Below are 15,793 nucleotides of genomic sequence, written 5' to 3'. Positions count from 1 at the left end.
CCAATGCATCTCTATGGGAAATGGTGTTTCGCATAAAGTTTTTTTCGCATAAGGTTTTTTTTTTGGAACCAATTAAAAACGTTATGCGAGGCACCACTGTATTATTTAACCACATATATGTGTGAGGTTGCAGCACTTAGTAGGAGTAAGGCCTGCTGAAAACAATGGAGCTTTCTATGACTAGACATGCATAACGCTACACTGTAAGACATTTCTAAGAGCTTCAAGTGCATGCACTTGCTTCTCAATTTTTGTAAAATATATTTGGATTAGACTTAGGTGAAAAAATGTGCAGATTTGAAGTTTAATAAGACTTTATTGTGTCTTGAATAGTAGTTCCTATGAAGCAGAGGGGAAATTAATTACTTTTTAATGTCTCTAGAGAGTTGATTGAAGTGGGCTGTGAAGATGCAGCATTGGCTTTTAAAATGAAGGGTTATGTAACCAATGCAAACTATTCAGTGAAGAAATGTATCTTTCTGCTTTTCATAAATCGTAAGTACAAACATGTCTTTCTTTTGGGGAATTATCATATGGAGCCTTAACAAGAAGCAAGATTTTCTTTAATAAGGGTTGCTAAAAGTATTGTTATTGAAGTACTATAAAATCTAGGAAAACAGGAGTATTTCATTGTTTGATTTTTGGGTTGAAATTTAATGTGACTTGTAGCAAAGATCTGGGATTCTATTCTAAACCTCCAGATTTTATTGTTTGCATGTATTCTGCATATTGGTCAAGTTTCTTTTACTTTAATAATAATAAGAAAATATAACCCTCTGCTTGACTTTCATGAGTCTCTGCCTGTCCTAAACTAGTCAATAAATACCTCATTTATTATATTACCTCTACCATATTGCATTTCTTGAGGCTTTAAGCTACATTTTCTGGCAAACTGAATATCATGCTCTAATCAAAGTAGGGAAGAAGCTAATCCATTCTTCACACTTTCACTGGATAATCCTTTACACAGATAAATTACATGCAGTACAAGTTTTTAATCCAGAGAAAGTGAAATGTGCTTATGTGCCACTGACATAAATGAGCCTGAGTCAAAATCAGTGAATTCATAAGAACCAAGGCATGGGTCAATCTAGGTAGTGGCTACCATAACACACATCTGAATGCTCCAGACCAGCCAAGTGGTAAATGTTTGGCTTTTATAGAGATGATCACACTTACTGATGATCAAGTTACTCAAGGGCATTTTTTGACTGCTACTTAGCGTCTTAATTCTTATGAAAGCAGTATGGATGTACTTATTTAGTTTTTCACGCATGGTTTCTCCATTTTGGCTTTATTTTTGCAAAATAAGTCATGACATGGTGCAATATGTCATGTGTTGCTGTTCCTCTTTGGTTGTATTTACTTATTTTTCAGACCTGCTAAGAACCAGATGATTTTTATTATGTCCTGATATGCAAACCATAGAATCCAAAGAGGATGTACTTTCTTTTTCACATGACTTTATATACTTGTTGGTTGTACAAGGGAAACATTAAATATCAAAACTTGATCAGACATGGATGCAAAAGTGGTATTATAGAGGAAGTAGTGCAAACTGCATTACTTGGTCTCCTTTGCTTTTCATGTTCTCTTTCCAGATCGATTGGTTGAATCAAGTGCTCTGCGGAAAGCAATTGAAACTGTTTATGCTGCTTACTTGCCCAAAAACACACATCCATTTCTATACATAAGGTAAAACAAATTTGCTCTTCATTTTCTGGTGATCATCTGTGGTCAAATGTCTTCTGTACAATAATCTATATTTATCAGTATGTGGTGTCAAGTCACTTCTAGTTTATGTTGACTCTATGAAATCATGAACTCCAAAATATCCTGTCATCAACAGCTTTGCTCAGGTCCTGCAAACTCAAGGCCATGGTTTCCTTTCTTGAATAAATATATTCTCTTTTTGGTCTTGTTCTTTTTCTGCTGTCCACAAAATTTTTCAGCATAATTGTCTTGTCCAGTAACTCTTAATAATCCAGATATGTAGGCCTAAACCAATGTTGATAGATTAAACCTCTGTGGTGCAATATCAGACAAAACTTTCTCAATACCACAAAACTCAGGTAAACACTGAAGAAAGTTAAAATATTTTCATTTTGATCATAACAAGATTGGAGTTTAGCAGATAGAATAACCTAAATAGGAAGAAAATAATCAAAATGGTGGCGTTATTCAAAGTTGACTGTTATGAGGTGCAACATCATTTTTAAGTTCTTGGTACTGGTTCCATGTTCAGTAATGATGGAAACTTATATTGCATTTAAAGACTGTTTCCACATGCTGTCTGTGATGAAGATGCACCTTGCTAAAGAGTAATCTGTAGATAATAAGGAACAGGGTATGGGTCAGAAGGACCTGGAAAATACTGACAATAGTAGCCAACAAGAGTAAGCGTAAAAAGGAGTAGGAGTGTGACAATTGCCCCACGTCACTCCTGTCACTCATATTCAGGATCTCATTTGCATGAGCCTATGAGAGGAGTGGAGGGGCGGGGTCAGTGGATACAAGCAGAGTTTTGGCAGAGGAGATGGGAGAGATGGAATTTGCAGAGAGAGAGAGATAGTCAAGGAGATTGTGAGAACAGATGCAAATAAAGATAAGCTGGTCAAGGTACATAGAGCAGGTGGTGATTGGTTATGTGGCAAGATATACGATATTTTAAAGAATTGATTGTATGCACTGAATAAAGAACATCTTTGATTCTGATTTAATGTAATACACTTCAATAAATAAGTTGTGTTGGCAGTAATCAGACAAGTGTCTGACTAAAGTCTTTTACATTGTGGCTAAAGGAATCTACTGGTGGCAGTGAGAAAAAGAGGGAATGTCACAATTGATATCTGCTGGTGGGAGGACATAGCATGAGCCCTTTATGTTTGGTGAAACAAGCAGGGGCCACGTAGTAAACGTTACAAGGAGGAAGAGAGGGGACAGTGAAAGGGTAATACAAATGAAATCTGTACCTGGATTACCAGACAGTGAGAAAGTGCTGTATACCCTGTAGTTTAACATCACAGTACTTACCTTATAAAGCAGGTGTCAGAGCATCATTTTCACCTTATTGTCATAATCACATTTGAATAATGATTAATGATTATTAATAATGATTATGAATAATGATTAATGATAAGCATTTGTGTCGTAAAAATCTAACTCTCCATGTATTGGCTAGAATCCTGTTGGTGATTTATGTGTTCGTAAGTGAAATTATCTAAGTTGCAGTTGCCACTAATTAACAAGGTGGCTGGTTTCAAGTAGAACAAACCCAATAAATCATCTACTGAATGGCAGTATAATCAGTGTTAATCCCATTGATTCAGTGACTCTGCTCTAGTTCAAACTAGCAATTGGATTTATAATCAGAAAGTGTAGAATTACTGCATTCCCATCAGTTTATCTGCAGCGTTAATTTTAAAAAAACTCTTTACATAACTGAAGGAGACATCCAGGAGATGGCAAGGAAGAATATTGTTTCAGTAATAAGCAAGAGATTTGAAATATTTAAAACTCCAGAGCAGTACAAAAAAAGTATATATGATAAACACATCACACCTGTAACTCTGGCTATGATACTCACTCTGACATACCTGCTAACTCTTGGTGTGCTTCAAATGTTTTGTAGCATTGAAATAGCCCCTCAGAATGTTGATGTGAACGTACATCCCACAAAGCATGAAGTTCATTTTCTACACGAAGATAGCATCTTGGAGCGAGTACAGCAACACATAGAGAGCAAATTGTTGGGTTCTAACACATCAAGAATGTATTTTACACAGGTGAGTGGATAGTTTTTTTTTATCAAAAGGGAATGGTTATGAATTTTTTGAGTTCAGGGTTAGATTTGTCCAGTTTGGAAATGGATGACACCAAACAATGTATGTGAAGTACATCTTCCCAACACAAAGTTGACTAATAGCGCAAAGTCCCTCCTCAGCTGCATGCTGCTTTGGTTTGCACAGGCGGGGACTCATTGCAACTGTTTTTTTCTCTGCATTTTTGGGGAGAGAATCGCAGAATCAATATGAAAAGTCCAGAAATGATAATACCTTTAATTTGACTCATAAAATCTCAGAAACAGACTATATTTTGAGGCCTATAGGACTGTTTGTCAAATTGAGCACTATAGAATCTTTACCTTTACCTTACTCCACATCACATCTGCCCCATCCCTTATTTGTTTGAATTTCTTCTCTTTACAAAAAAACTTGTGCTGAATTGATATGATAATTGGAAATACTTGAGGCCACAATCTTTCCTCTCTCCCACACACCTTTGGCTTTCTAGTTTGATGTTATTTTGTATTATCGTCCTCCCATATCTTCCTCTTTTCCCTTTCTGTTCATCCCTTTTGCCAGTGTCTTGCTTGCCTTGCTGATCTGATGCAGCACTCTGTTTAGAAATAGAACCATTTTAAAATAATATATGGGCAATTACTTGTAGCAGAAACTGAAGCAAAGCAACATGGGCAAAATCATGACAAAATAGTAGTATCCTCTCTCAGCTGTTAAAAATACATTGAATTCCCACAGAAAAAGACCAGGCTGTCAGATGATAGTTGCAGGGAGTGCTTTGGAGAGTGATTGATACAGTTCCAGTAATACCAAATTGCTTCTCTTTCCCCTGCCCCCCAATCTCTCTCTGTTTGATAAAGACATTATTACCAGGCATTGCTGCCTCTTCCACTGATACAGTCAAGTCAGCAGGTTCTTCAGCCACTCAAGGAGGTGACAAAGTTTATGCCCATCAACTGGTCCGCACTGATTCCCGGGACCAGAAACTGGATGCTTTTCTGCAGCCATCTAATAAACCCAAGACCTCTGTAAATGCTGCAGTAGCACCAGAAGAAAATAACAGGAAGCAGAGTTGTAAAGAGACTGTATCAGAGTATGTTGACATGGAAGAATGCAGTGATTTGAATGCAGAAGTTAGAGATGTGGGAGCTATGGAGACACCAGAACCATCAATAGACAACCAACCAGTATCTCTTGAAGCTGTACCTGCCAGGTAAGTGTGATCTTCACAGATTATTTTTTTAGTTATCTTTGTTTATAACTACTATTGAGAGAGGTACTGGTGTATTGACCCTTCTTGAGACTTCCCTTTCGCCTTTCTGGGCAGTAATTTGGACTTTGAAAAAGAGTTGATCCATAGACTGCATTCAGTTTGGTTCTTGTAATTTTTAATTTATATATCAAATATATGTCTCGTCTTTTATTTTATCTGAGCAAATTCTTATCATTAAAACACATTTTAAAACAGCAGCAAGGAATACAAACGTTAAAATGAGGTGAGTAAAATAATCCAGCAAGACAAGAGTACCAAACAAGCTGTCCTTGGTTGCGAGTTCCATACTACTAAGACGGCCTGACAGCATACAAGTGGAGAGCAGAAAAGGATAGAATTATGCACGGGGCTTCCTATATGACCATTAGGAATTGGCAGCTTTGTGTAGGAGGTTTCAAGTATTTTTCAAATGTCATAATTAGCATTTTTAATTTAGCCCAGAAAGAAATGTAGAAGTCAGTGTAGATGTTTCAGCAAAGGAGCAATGTGCTGCCAGAGTGCTGCCCATGTTAATCTGACTGACTGACTTACTTACTTACTTAATTTCATGAACTTGTATACTGCCCAATTAGTGCTGGCAGTTTACATCAAAATAAAGAAAATATAAAATATATATAATATAACTGTGTACAAACTAATAATCAAATAAATCAAAATATAATCCATGCCTCAACTCAAAAATAAAAAAAACCCAGATGACGGCAGAGCAAGCAACATCAGTATAAAAAGACCAAAAATCATTAGAAGATGCCCTGAAAGGCTTCAGTAAACAGCCTTGTTTTGAGCATCTTCTTAAAGGCTGAGAGCTCTGGTTTCACACTCCATTCTGAATCATTTGGAGTTTCTAAGCACTTTTGAAAGATAGCCCCACATAATGTTATTCTGTAGTAATGTAAGCTGTGATGTGACCGTGGTGTTTTGTTACAACACCCAGATTTTAAAGATCTAAGAAAAAGCCTAGTTCATCAGCTTAAGACATTCCTAGGCATAGTTTTCACTTAGGCATCCAAAACTAAGTCTGTGGCCAGAAGGCCATCTATGTTCTCTTTTACTTAGGATTAAGACTCCACAGGTATAATTAGGATCTTTAAAACATGAGAACAGAATAATTTTGATTCTTCTGTGTGGCCTCTGTGAATGTACACAACTGGATTTAAACTGCACTTGTGCTGGTTCCTTGGAATATTCTAGAGCTTAAGATAAAAAAATTAGCACATTGTCCCTATCACACATGCTCCACCCAGTCGTGCACCTCAATTCAATTTTTTCCGCCGCTGCAACTGGAACCTCCTTGCTAGAGCTCTGTGTCCTTTTTAGAAATTTTACAGTTTTGACTTTGGATTACCTTGATTACGTTTTTGGATTATGATTTGGCTTAGTACACGTTCCTGGCTTGATCTTCGGTCTAGTTTTTTGATTCTCGCTTTTCTATATGGACTTGTTTTGGTAATATATGTTTCCCCGGCTTGATCCTTGGACTGATTATTGATTCCCGCCTTTTCTTCACGGACTTGTCTTGGCAATTGACGTGGTTCCCGGCTTGATCTTGGACTGTTTATCGATTCCTGCCTTTCTTTATGGACTTGTTTTGGTAATTTCAAGCCTTTCGGATTGACTTTGGACTTCTGGCAATTTTGTTTAGTTTATGGCCTCCTCAGGACCATTTAAGTGCTGTATTTCCTGTGCAGCTAAAATAACTCACAGACGGGCACGAGCGCTGTCTTTTTTGTTTGGGGGGAGGACATCTGCCCCACGCCTGCCCTCGCTGTAGAAATCTTTCCAAACCTACTCTTAAGTCACAGGATTGCCTATGGGATAAATCTCTTTCCCCTTTGAAACCTATCATGGATACTATCCCAGCACAAACAGCAACCCCTCATTCGGAACCTTTGGCAGCGACATTACAGACTGTTTCTGCGCCGAGGTCCCCGACAAAGTCTCTTAAGAGGGCATCAGGTTCGAACTCTAAAAAATCTTCGACATTGACTCCTAATGTTACAGCCTCAGAGTCAAAGAGAAAGAAGTCTTCGGTTAAACAAGAAAGACAAGCCTTCTTCAAATGATCAACCCCATGATTTACTGGTGATATCGACGTTGTTACCATCCCCTATAATGGAGGAGTCTTCCAGGGACGGGGCTGACACCGAGTTTATTTCTGATTGTGATACTTCGGTCCATCAGCGTACTGTGCAGGCTCTGGTACCAATACCGAGCTGTTCACTGAGCCCAACGCTTGTGCAAACTGAGATTACTTGCAGCCAAGAATCTGCCCATTCTAGCCCTGTTTACACCGGGTGGGCAACTGTGATGAGCCTGTCAAACTCGGAGGAATCTTCGTGCCACGTATCTCCCAGGAAGAGTAGAAAAAAGAAAGCATACCTCTCAATCTCAGCATAGAGAAGTGATTGTTCTACCTTGAACCTCTCAACGCCACTCTCGGTCTGGGTATGACAGCCCCGTCTACATCGAAGACGCACGCAAAAAGGTTCATCATCGATACCGAGATGAAGATTTCGATGTCGACTCTTGTTATGAGGTCGAAGATTATGGTAAACACAAAAGAGTCAAATATGTTTATGCCTCTTCATCTTCCACGTCGCCCTTGCCACTGAGGCATCGACATCGACTTAGTCATGACATCAAAATTTCTACATAAAAGACTGCCAAACATCGACAGTCACATCTGGACCAGACCAAGCAAACAGATACGATGACTAAAACCAAGATTCTCTCTAGTACTTCGCTACTGGGCGCTAAACAATCAAACCTATCACAGCAACTCACAAAAAGTTCGACTTCAATTCAAACCTCAAAAAGATGCCATAAGTCGCCTTCACCTTCTTTTCAGGAAGACTCTTCAGCATCATCTGTCTCAGATGGTGATGAATCATCTTACATTAATGAGGAACCTCTTCCTAATATAAACACACCAGATTTGGATGTTGGGGATTTGTGCCCTCCGTCCCCATCTCAAGATTTTACATCATATTCTCAAATGATATCCAAAATGGCCAAGTCTCTGCAGCCAGACATTGAGCAACCACCTCCACCCAAACAAGATTTAGTGTTTGATGACATTAATCAAGAAAAAGCTCATCTATTAAGTTTAGCCTTTATTCCAGCCATGATAGATACCATTAAAGAAGTTTGGAGCTTACCATCATCTTCAATGCAAATTTCGAGGAGAATGGAGGGTCATTACAGAACACATGGAGATGACACACTCTTTCTTTCAAAACACCCTGCTCCTAACTTCATTATTGTCCAATCAAACTTGTCCAGGACAGGTGGCAAGGCTAAAGTTACCCCTACCAATTGTGAAGGGAGAAAGTTGGACGTGCTCAGGTGTAGGATCTATTCCTTTGCTTCTTTCCTGCTCAGGGCATCTAATTATCAGGCAGCATTAGGGGCTTACCAAAAACAACTTTGGGCCAAAGTTCTTTCTGCCCTTCAATTAGCTCCTGAAGAGACTAGGACATTGCTGCTTAATGCCCATGCTGAAGCTTTAACTGTTGCAAAACATCAAAGAGTAGCATCCCACCATGCGGCAGAGGTTGCTTCCAGGTCCTTAGTGTCAGCAATTGCGTTAAGATGCCATTCTTGGCTAAGATCATCAGGGATTGCTGAGGATGCTAAAGCGCGCATAGAAGAGCTAGCCTTTGATGGGGCTGGTTTATTTAATGAAAAAACAGATGAGATCATGGACACCTTTCACAAAATCAAAAAGACAGCTAGATTGTATATGATACAACCCAAATTTCAAAATTATCAGTGATGAAGATCCTATGGCCAACAACAGTACCATCAGAACTGCCAGACTTACCGATCCCATGGTCGATCAGTTCAGACTTCAGCAGATAACACATCATTTAAGCCTCAAGCTTCTTTTCAGCACCGCCCAGGTTACCGTCAGTCTTCTAAGAAAGGAAAACAGTACCTTTGACTTTCTCTCACTGGACAATAATATGACACCCCCTCCCACCAGATTGGCTCCTTTCATAGAAAATTGGGTTCAAATCACCAAGGATATGGGGGTTCTATCCATCATTCAATTTGGTTACCTACTAGAATTTGTAGAACTTCCTCCAACCGGGTGCATAAAAGTTACATCCTACGACCCAGCCCTAGAAGAAGAAATTTTATCACTGTTACGCAAACATGCCATCCGGCGCGTTCCATCAAGAGACATTACGAGAGGGTTTTATTCCCGTTACTTTCCCAAGAAAGACGGAGGCATCCGACCCATACTAGACCTCAGATTATTAAATACTTACCTTCATCTGAGACACTTCCGCATGGTCACACTCAAATCAATCACCTGTTAAAACAAGAAGATTGGTTTGTGGTCATAGATTTAAAGGATACCTATTTTTACATATCTATTCACCAACGGCATCAAAAATACCTACGTTTTTTCTTTAGAGATACAGTGATGCCTTGCCTAACGACGTTAATTCGTTCCAGCGAAATCACTGTAGAACGAAAACGTCGTAAAGCGAAATAAAAAAGCCCATTGAAATGCATTGAAAACCGTTCAATGCATTCCAGTGGGCTGAAAACTCACCGTCTAGCGAAGATCCTCCATGGGGCGGCCATTTCCGGTTGCCTGTAAAGTGAAAAATGGCTCCTAAACACAGCAGGGAGCCATTTTGTACACCCGGTGGCCATTTTGAAACCCGACAATCAGCTGTTTTTGATCGTCGTAAAGTGAAAATCGGTTCCCGAAGCAGGGAACCAATCATCACAAAGTGGAAAAACCCCATTCAAACCATCGTTTTGTGATCGCAAAAACATAGTCGTCAAGTGGATTCGTCGTTAAGCGGGCTAATCGTAAAGTGGGGCACGACTGTACTGCTTATAAATTTTGCACCCTACCCTTTAGTTTGTCTACTGCGCCAAGAACTTGCAAAGTGCATGGCACCAGTTGCAGCTTACCTTCATCTGTACAACATCACAGTTTTGCCATACATCGACGATTGGCTGGTAGTAGCTGCAACATTTCAAAAGGCTGTGAAAGACCCCGAGTTTGTTTTGCAAACCCTGGCAAACCTAGGTCTAAAAGTCAACTACAAGAAGTCTCACCTACCTCCTACTCAGGTAATAAATTACATAGGGGCGTAATTGGACTCTACTTGTGCAAGAGTGTTTCTTCCTCCAGAACGTGTCACCAAGTTTTAAAAAGCGCTTCATCCGTTTCGTCCCCATGCAACAGTATTGACACATCATACGTAACATCTGTTAGGTCTAATGGCTTCAACTACCTGCGCCCTCTCAGATGTGAGGCTGAAGATGCCTTCCCTACAGGCATGGTACCTGTTTCACTTCGATCTCCTGGTGAACAACCCTTCCATGCATCTCCCTGTATCCAAGGAGTTAGGAGTTATCACATCAACTGAAATGGTGGACAAGCATAACAAATCTGCTAATGGGCCGTCCATTCCAGCAGTTACCCAGTTGTGTGCATCCACAGAGGCCATGTAGAAGAAAGAGTGGTTACTTGCCTGTAACTATGGTTCTTCTAGTGGTACTCTGTGAATCCACACATCCCGCCCAACCCTCCCCACTGTCCATCACTCATAGTCTTGGCTTATAAAGTTTTGATAGCGGCAAACACGTGGAACTGAGGTGTACGGGTAGGTGGAGCATGTGTGATAGGGACAAGGTGCTACTAATGTTTTTTTTATCTTAAGCTCTAGAATATTCCGAGGAAGCAGCGCAAGCGCAGTTTAAACCCAGTTGTGTGGATTCACAGAGGACCACTAGAAGAACCATAGTTACAGTTAGGTAACCATTCTTTTTGCCTTTGGTTTGCCATTGACAAAGTGTTGTTTATTTTTGACTTCACTGCACATCACTCTACTCTGACTAGTAGCATATTTAGCTAATAGGACAGCAGAATACATTTTTGTTTCATCTGCATTGCAGAAAGAGACAGCGGACAGATTGTGATGTTGAAATGGAAGAAGACACAAGGCAGGAAATGACTGCTGCCTGCACTCCAAGAAGGAGAATTATTAACCTAACAAGTGTATTGACCCTTCAAGAGGAAATAAGTAACCAAGCACATGCACGTAAGATTATCTGCTGTGTTTCTCCTGTTGTCTTAGACCTTTAACATTATCCTCTCTCAGTAATGGATTGATCTGTTAAAGTTTGACCATTTCACACATAGTCATAATGTGTAAATTGGGTGATAGCACTGAGTTAAGATTGCTTTTTATGCTATTTTAAGTATTTGGAAGGAGGTCAGAATCAAATATGCATCCTTAACAACTAGATCTGGTATTTCAGATATTAACAAGTTTATATCTCATCTGACTTTTGGCAGTGGCTGGAGAGCTCATTTACTAGAATACTTACAGGATCTTAAACATGGTAGTATGATTCTATTTTTATTTTATGAATGCGTGATAAAGCCGTTAATTTGCATTCAGGGCTAATGGCCTTCAAAACGTTAGCCTGAGATTTGGCTGTGCATTTAAGAACAAGGGGGAGGAAATTATTCTTAGCAAAGGAGAAAGGGATTATAGCTGGTCCAGGGTGATAGACTGTAACAGTGAGCTCATCCAGTTGATCTGGAACCTGATGTTGATTTGGAAATAACCTTCAGTGGGCACTGGATGCCAAAATTCTTATGGCTGTTATGTAAGCTGTCCAGAGAAGTGAAGCATTCTGGTTCTAGTCCAGTAAATATTTATTCTGAAGAAAACAAAATAGCTTGCAGATTCTACATATGGATGGTTTCCTCTCAGCTGCTATTTGTATTTTTCAGAAACCATGGTGCTTTAGTAGTTTGGTAATCCAAGCTGTTGATCTTTTAAAAGGACAGATATTAGTGGTTCAGCTTATAGTACTGAACAGAACTAGTTTCTATTATTTTTTCAGGTCTTCAGGAGATGCTGCATGATCATTCTTTTGTTGGTTGTGTTAACCCTCAGTGGGCATTGGTGCAATATCAGACAAAACTGTACCTTCTCAATACCACAAAACTCAGGTATTAACATTGAAGAAAGTTAAAATATTTTCATTTTGATCATAACAAGACTGGAGTTTAGCAGATATAATAACATGAATAGGAAGAAAATAATCAGAAATGGTGGCATTACTCAAAGTTGACTGTTATGAGGTGTAGCATCATTTTTAACTTCTTGGTACTGGTTCCGTGTTCAGCAATGATGGAAACTTATATTTCATTTAAAGACTGTTTCCACATGCTGTCTGTGATGAAGATGCACCTTGCTAAAGAGTAATCTGTAAATAATAAGGAACAGGGTATGGATCAGAAGGACCTGGAAAATACTGACTTAATAGTAGCCAACAAGAGTAAGCAGAAAAAGGAGTAGGAGGAATAGAGGGGACAGTGAAAGGGTAATACAAATGAAATCTGTTCTTGGATTACCAGAGAGGGAGAAAGTGATAGTGCTGAATATCCTGTAGTTTGACATCACAGTACCTTCTTACCTAATAAGGCAGGTGTCAGAGCATCATTTTCATCTTACTGTCATAATCATATTTGAATAATGATTAATGATAAGTGTATGTGTCTTAAAATCTGACTCTCCATGTAGTGGCTAGAATACTATTGGTGATTTATGTGTTCATAAGTGAAATTATCCAAGTTGCAGTAGCAAATTGCCACTGATAAACAAGTTGTTAGTTTTATTCCTTGCTGTGTGTCTGGCCATGTGATGCCCAGACAGAAATACATTTGTCATTTCATCACTTGTGACAATTTTCATTGCCAACAGAATTCTGGCAACTAATATTTATAATTTTTCTATAGTTCACAAGGATAATAGTCAAATTTGCATTCCTACCTTGAATCCTGTTGTTTTTGCACACTGATCTGACAGCAGCAGCAGCAGCAAAACTTTCACAAGCAAGTTGCGGTAAATTAAAAAGTCAGGATAGGTATTTCCTGACACCCACAACTGTATGGTTTGATGTTGCAACAGGAAATGTCTTCTCTGACTATTGTAACCTTTGGCAGTTCATCACTGACATTATGCCATTGGTGTTAATAAAAAGCTGTATGGAATAAAAAGCTGTATGGATAGCTCAGTGACATGGAGAATCCAGAGTTATGAACTTGATTCTCTACCGTTCCTTATACGTACAATTCTGGCCATTGAATACATATTGGGAAGTGTTGTCTTCTATTTTTAAGTTTATGTTTTTTCTAACTTACAATGTTTAGTGTACGTTTATTCTTTTATATTATTTTGATATTACTTTATTTTAATTTATTGTTGTTGATTATTGTTCTACTTTCTGTTGGCCTTGTGGCCTTGGTAGCTAGATGGGCAGTATACTAAATAAATAAATAAGCTTTTAAATTTTATTATTGAATTGAATAGTATTGTGTAAAAATACTTATTTGTGGTCTCTGTGAATCACGCATGTGGGTTTGCACTTGCTCAGAAACCAGCCTTGGAACCCTCCAGAGTCTAAAAAGGAATGTGTTCGTCTCTCCCAGTGCCACTTTGCATGATCAGATACACCCTAATGGTTCTCGCTCAGTTCTACTCAGTTTGCAACAGAAGCAGCAGCTCAAGGGGACACCAAAGACTACTATGGGGTCAATTCCAGCTAAGACAAAGAAGCATGTTTCAGCTTCAGATAAACAAGCCATGTCTAAAAAACATAAGAGAGATAAAAATCATGATTCTTTTGCTCAGTCTAAGCCTTTGGAAGCTGAAGCACAGCCTAGAGACCGTTCTGCATCTCACAATGCTCCTTTGTCTGGCCCTCAACTCCTTCCAACCCAAACAAAGGAGGATGTCATGTGTCTGGGATCAGTATCAGAAGGAGAATTAGATGGGTCACCTGTCTTTGTCACGCCACATACACCATCTTGTTCATCAGGTGGATTGGCACATCAAGTGCTGTTGGAGTCAATGCCTCCAACATCTCAACGATGTGTTCCTTCCCGGCATCACAACCAAAGGCAGTTAAGATAAGATCCCCATTGAGATTTCCACCATACCAATCTCAGGAATTATCGTGGTCACTTACTCAGAGGAGTCACGGTCACCAGCTCCATATAGTTAGCGAAGATAGTACTCTATGGACCCTCAGTATCAGCCAGAACATGGCTTCAGAGATTGATTGGGCTTCCCCTCACTCAGGACATGATGAGCATGGATTGTGGCAACATGTCCCCACAACCACATCATGAAGACTTGGCTTCAGCATTTCAGCATCAACAAAGATCAGTGTCTTGATCATTGTTACCACTGACAGTAAAACAGAAGCCATGAGCATGAGTTTTGTAACCTCCAGCAGATTAAATATTGGAATGAAGAGCCACTGACTCATCTGCATCAAAACAAAATCCTTGACCAGACAACTGTTGAAACCAATGGCTCCTTTGGAACCAGTGTCATAAGAACATAAGAAGAGCCCTGGGTGTTCATTCTCAGCAAGATGCTTCCTTTGGGTAGGCAGTGCTTTTGTCCTTGACAGCAAATCCCACCTCCAGTAAGTGAGCTTCTAGACACCCATATGTCTAATTCACAGAGACTATGAAGAAGAACAATTGCTTACCTTTCATATTTTACACATCCTCCACCCTCTTGCCCTCTGTTAGTCCTATTCATCTCAGGTCTAGGTGGTACATGAAGGATGGAGAACCATTAGGGTATATATGGTAATGTGTGGTGATGTTGGAGGAAAGGAAAAGCATTTCTCTTCAGGCTCTGGCTGGTTTCTGCAATACTATGTGTGTATTCACAAATGACCACTCAATGAACTACAATTCCAGGTAAGCAATTTGTTCTTCCCATTCTTGATTTTAAATAGTAAAAAGTAGTTAGTACTACTCCATGTTCAAACTTTCTCTTTATTGCTTCTAAATGTATAGCAAAAGAGTACACATAAAGCAAACTTATGTTTCCTGCTTTTTACTAGTCAAGAAATGTTCTACCAGATCCTTATCTATGACTTTGGAAACTTTGGAGTTTTAAGATTGTCAGTAAGTATACAATTTTTTGAAGTTTGTTTTAGTACTATGGAGTTTGAAGACTCTCCAGTAATTTGAAAATAGGTCCCATTTTGCCTTTTGATATTAAAAAGATATGTGAAGGTAACTGTTAATGATACTAGAAAGTACAGAACAGAGCAGCATTCAAAAGAAGACAAATTTACAGAGAAAATAAGAAAATGCTTGAAATTATATAAAAAAGTGCACAAATGGATTTGTAGCCACACTGAAAATTAAATTGAATATATTGATGAAGGATCACATTTAACATTTTTTAATATTTATTTATTCATTCATTCATTCATTCATTCATTCATTCATTCATTCATTCATTCATTTATTTATTTATTTATTTATTTATTTATTTATTTATTTATTCCATTTATACCCCCGCCTATCTGGTCATATTGACCACTCTAGGCGGCTTACAGCACAAAACACAAAATACAAAACCATATATAATTAAAAGCAATTTGTACACAATTAAAATTCTATAAGATGGAAAGGGAAAACAAAATAAAGAAAGCAAGAGAGAGGTCATTAACCAGTTAATGCCCTATTTAACTAATAGAGGAACATTACCTGACTTCATAGCCATAGCATATTGTTGGAGAGGGGGCAAGCAGTTGATGACTGCTAATTCTCATTTTCCATCTGCAAACTGGATTATTTTAACTTGCCTCTGATTTATGATGGTCCTGTGAATAATCAAATCTCAAAAATGTCTTGTCCTCAACA

At 38.8% G+C, this 15,793-nt stretch overlaps 1 protein-coding gene across 2 annotated transcripts in view; it reads left to right on the top strand.

The window, feature by feature from the left end:
• The window catches only part of MLH1 (mutL homolog 1), a 56,284-nt gene that overhangs the window by 28,420 nt on the left and 12,071 nt on the right, over positions 1-15,793 (top strand). For both annotated transcript variants that reach the window (XR_013537398.1, XM_020803393.3), the window contains exons 9-15: positions 383-495; positions 1,602-1,695; positions 3,632-3,785; positions 4,661-5,013; positions 10,999-11,144; positions 11,959-12,067; positions 14,983-15,046. Coding sequence is in view for 1 of the 2 variants with exons in the window: in XM_020803393.3 (XP_020659052.3) it covers positions 383-495; positions 1,602-1,695; positions 3,632-3,785; positions 4,661-5,013; positions 10,999-11,144; positions 11,959-12,067; positions 14,983-15,046 (1,033 nt within the window). In the remaining variant the exon portion in view is untranslated. The remainder of the gene's footprint in view (positions 1-382; positions 496-1,601; positions 1,696-3,631; positions 3,786-4,660; positions 5,014-10,998; positions 11,145-11,958; positions 12,068-14,982; positions 15,047-15,793) is intronic.

The sequence above is a fragment of the Pogona vitticeps genome, chromosome 6, assembly GCF_051106095.1.
Source record: "Pogona vitticeps strain Pit_001003342236 chromosome 6, PviZW2.1, whole genome shotgun sequence".
NCBI lineage: Eukaryota > Metazoa > Chordata > Lepidosauria > Squamata > Agamidae > Pogona > Pogona vitticeps.
Note: the sequence above shows the minus strand (reverse complement) of the source record. Positions and strands in the feature narration are given on the sequence as shown.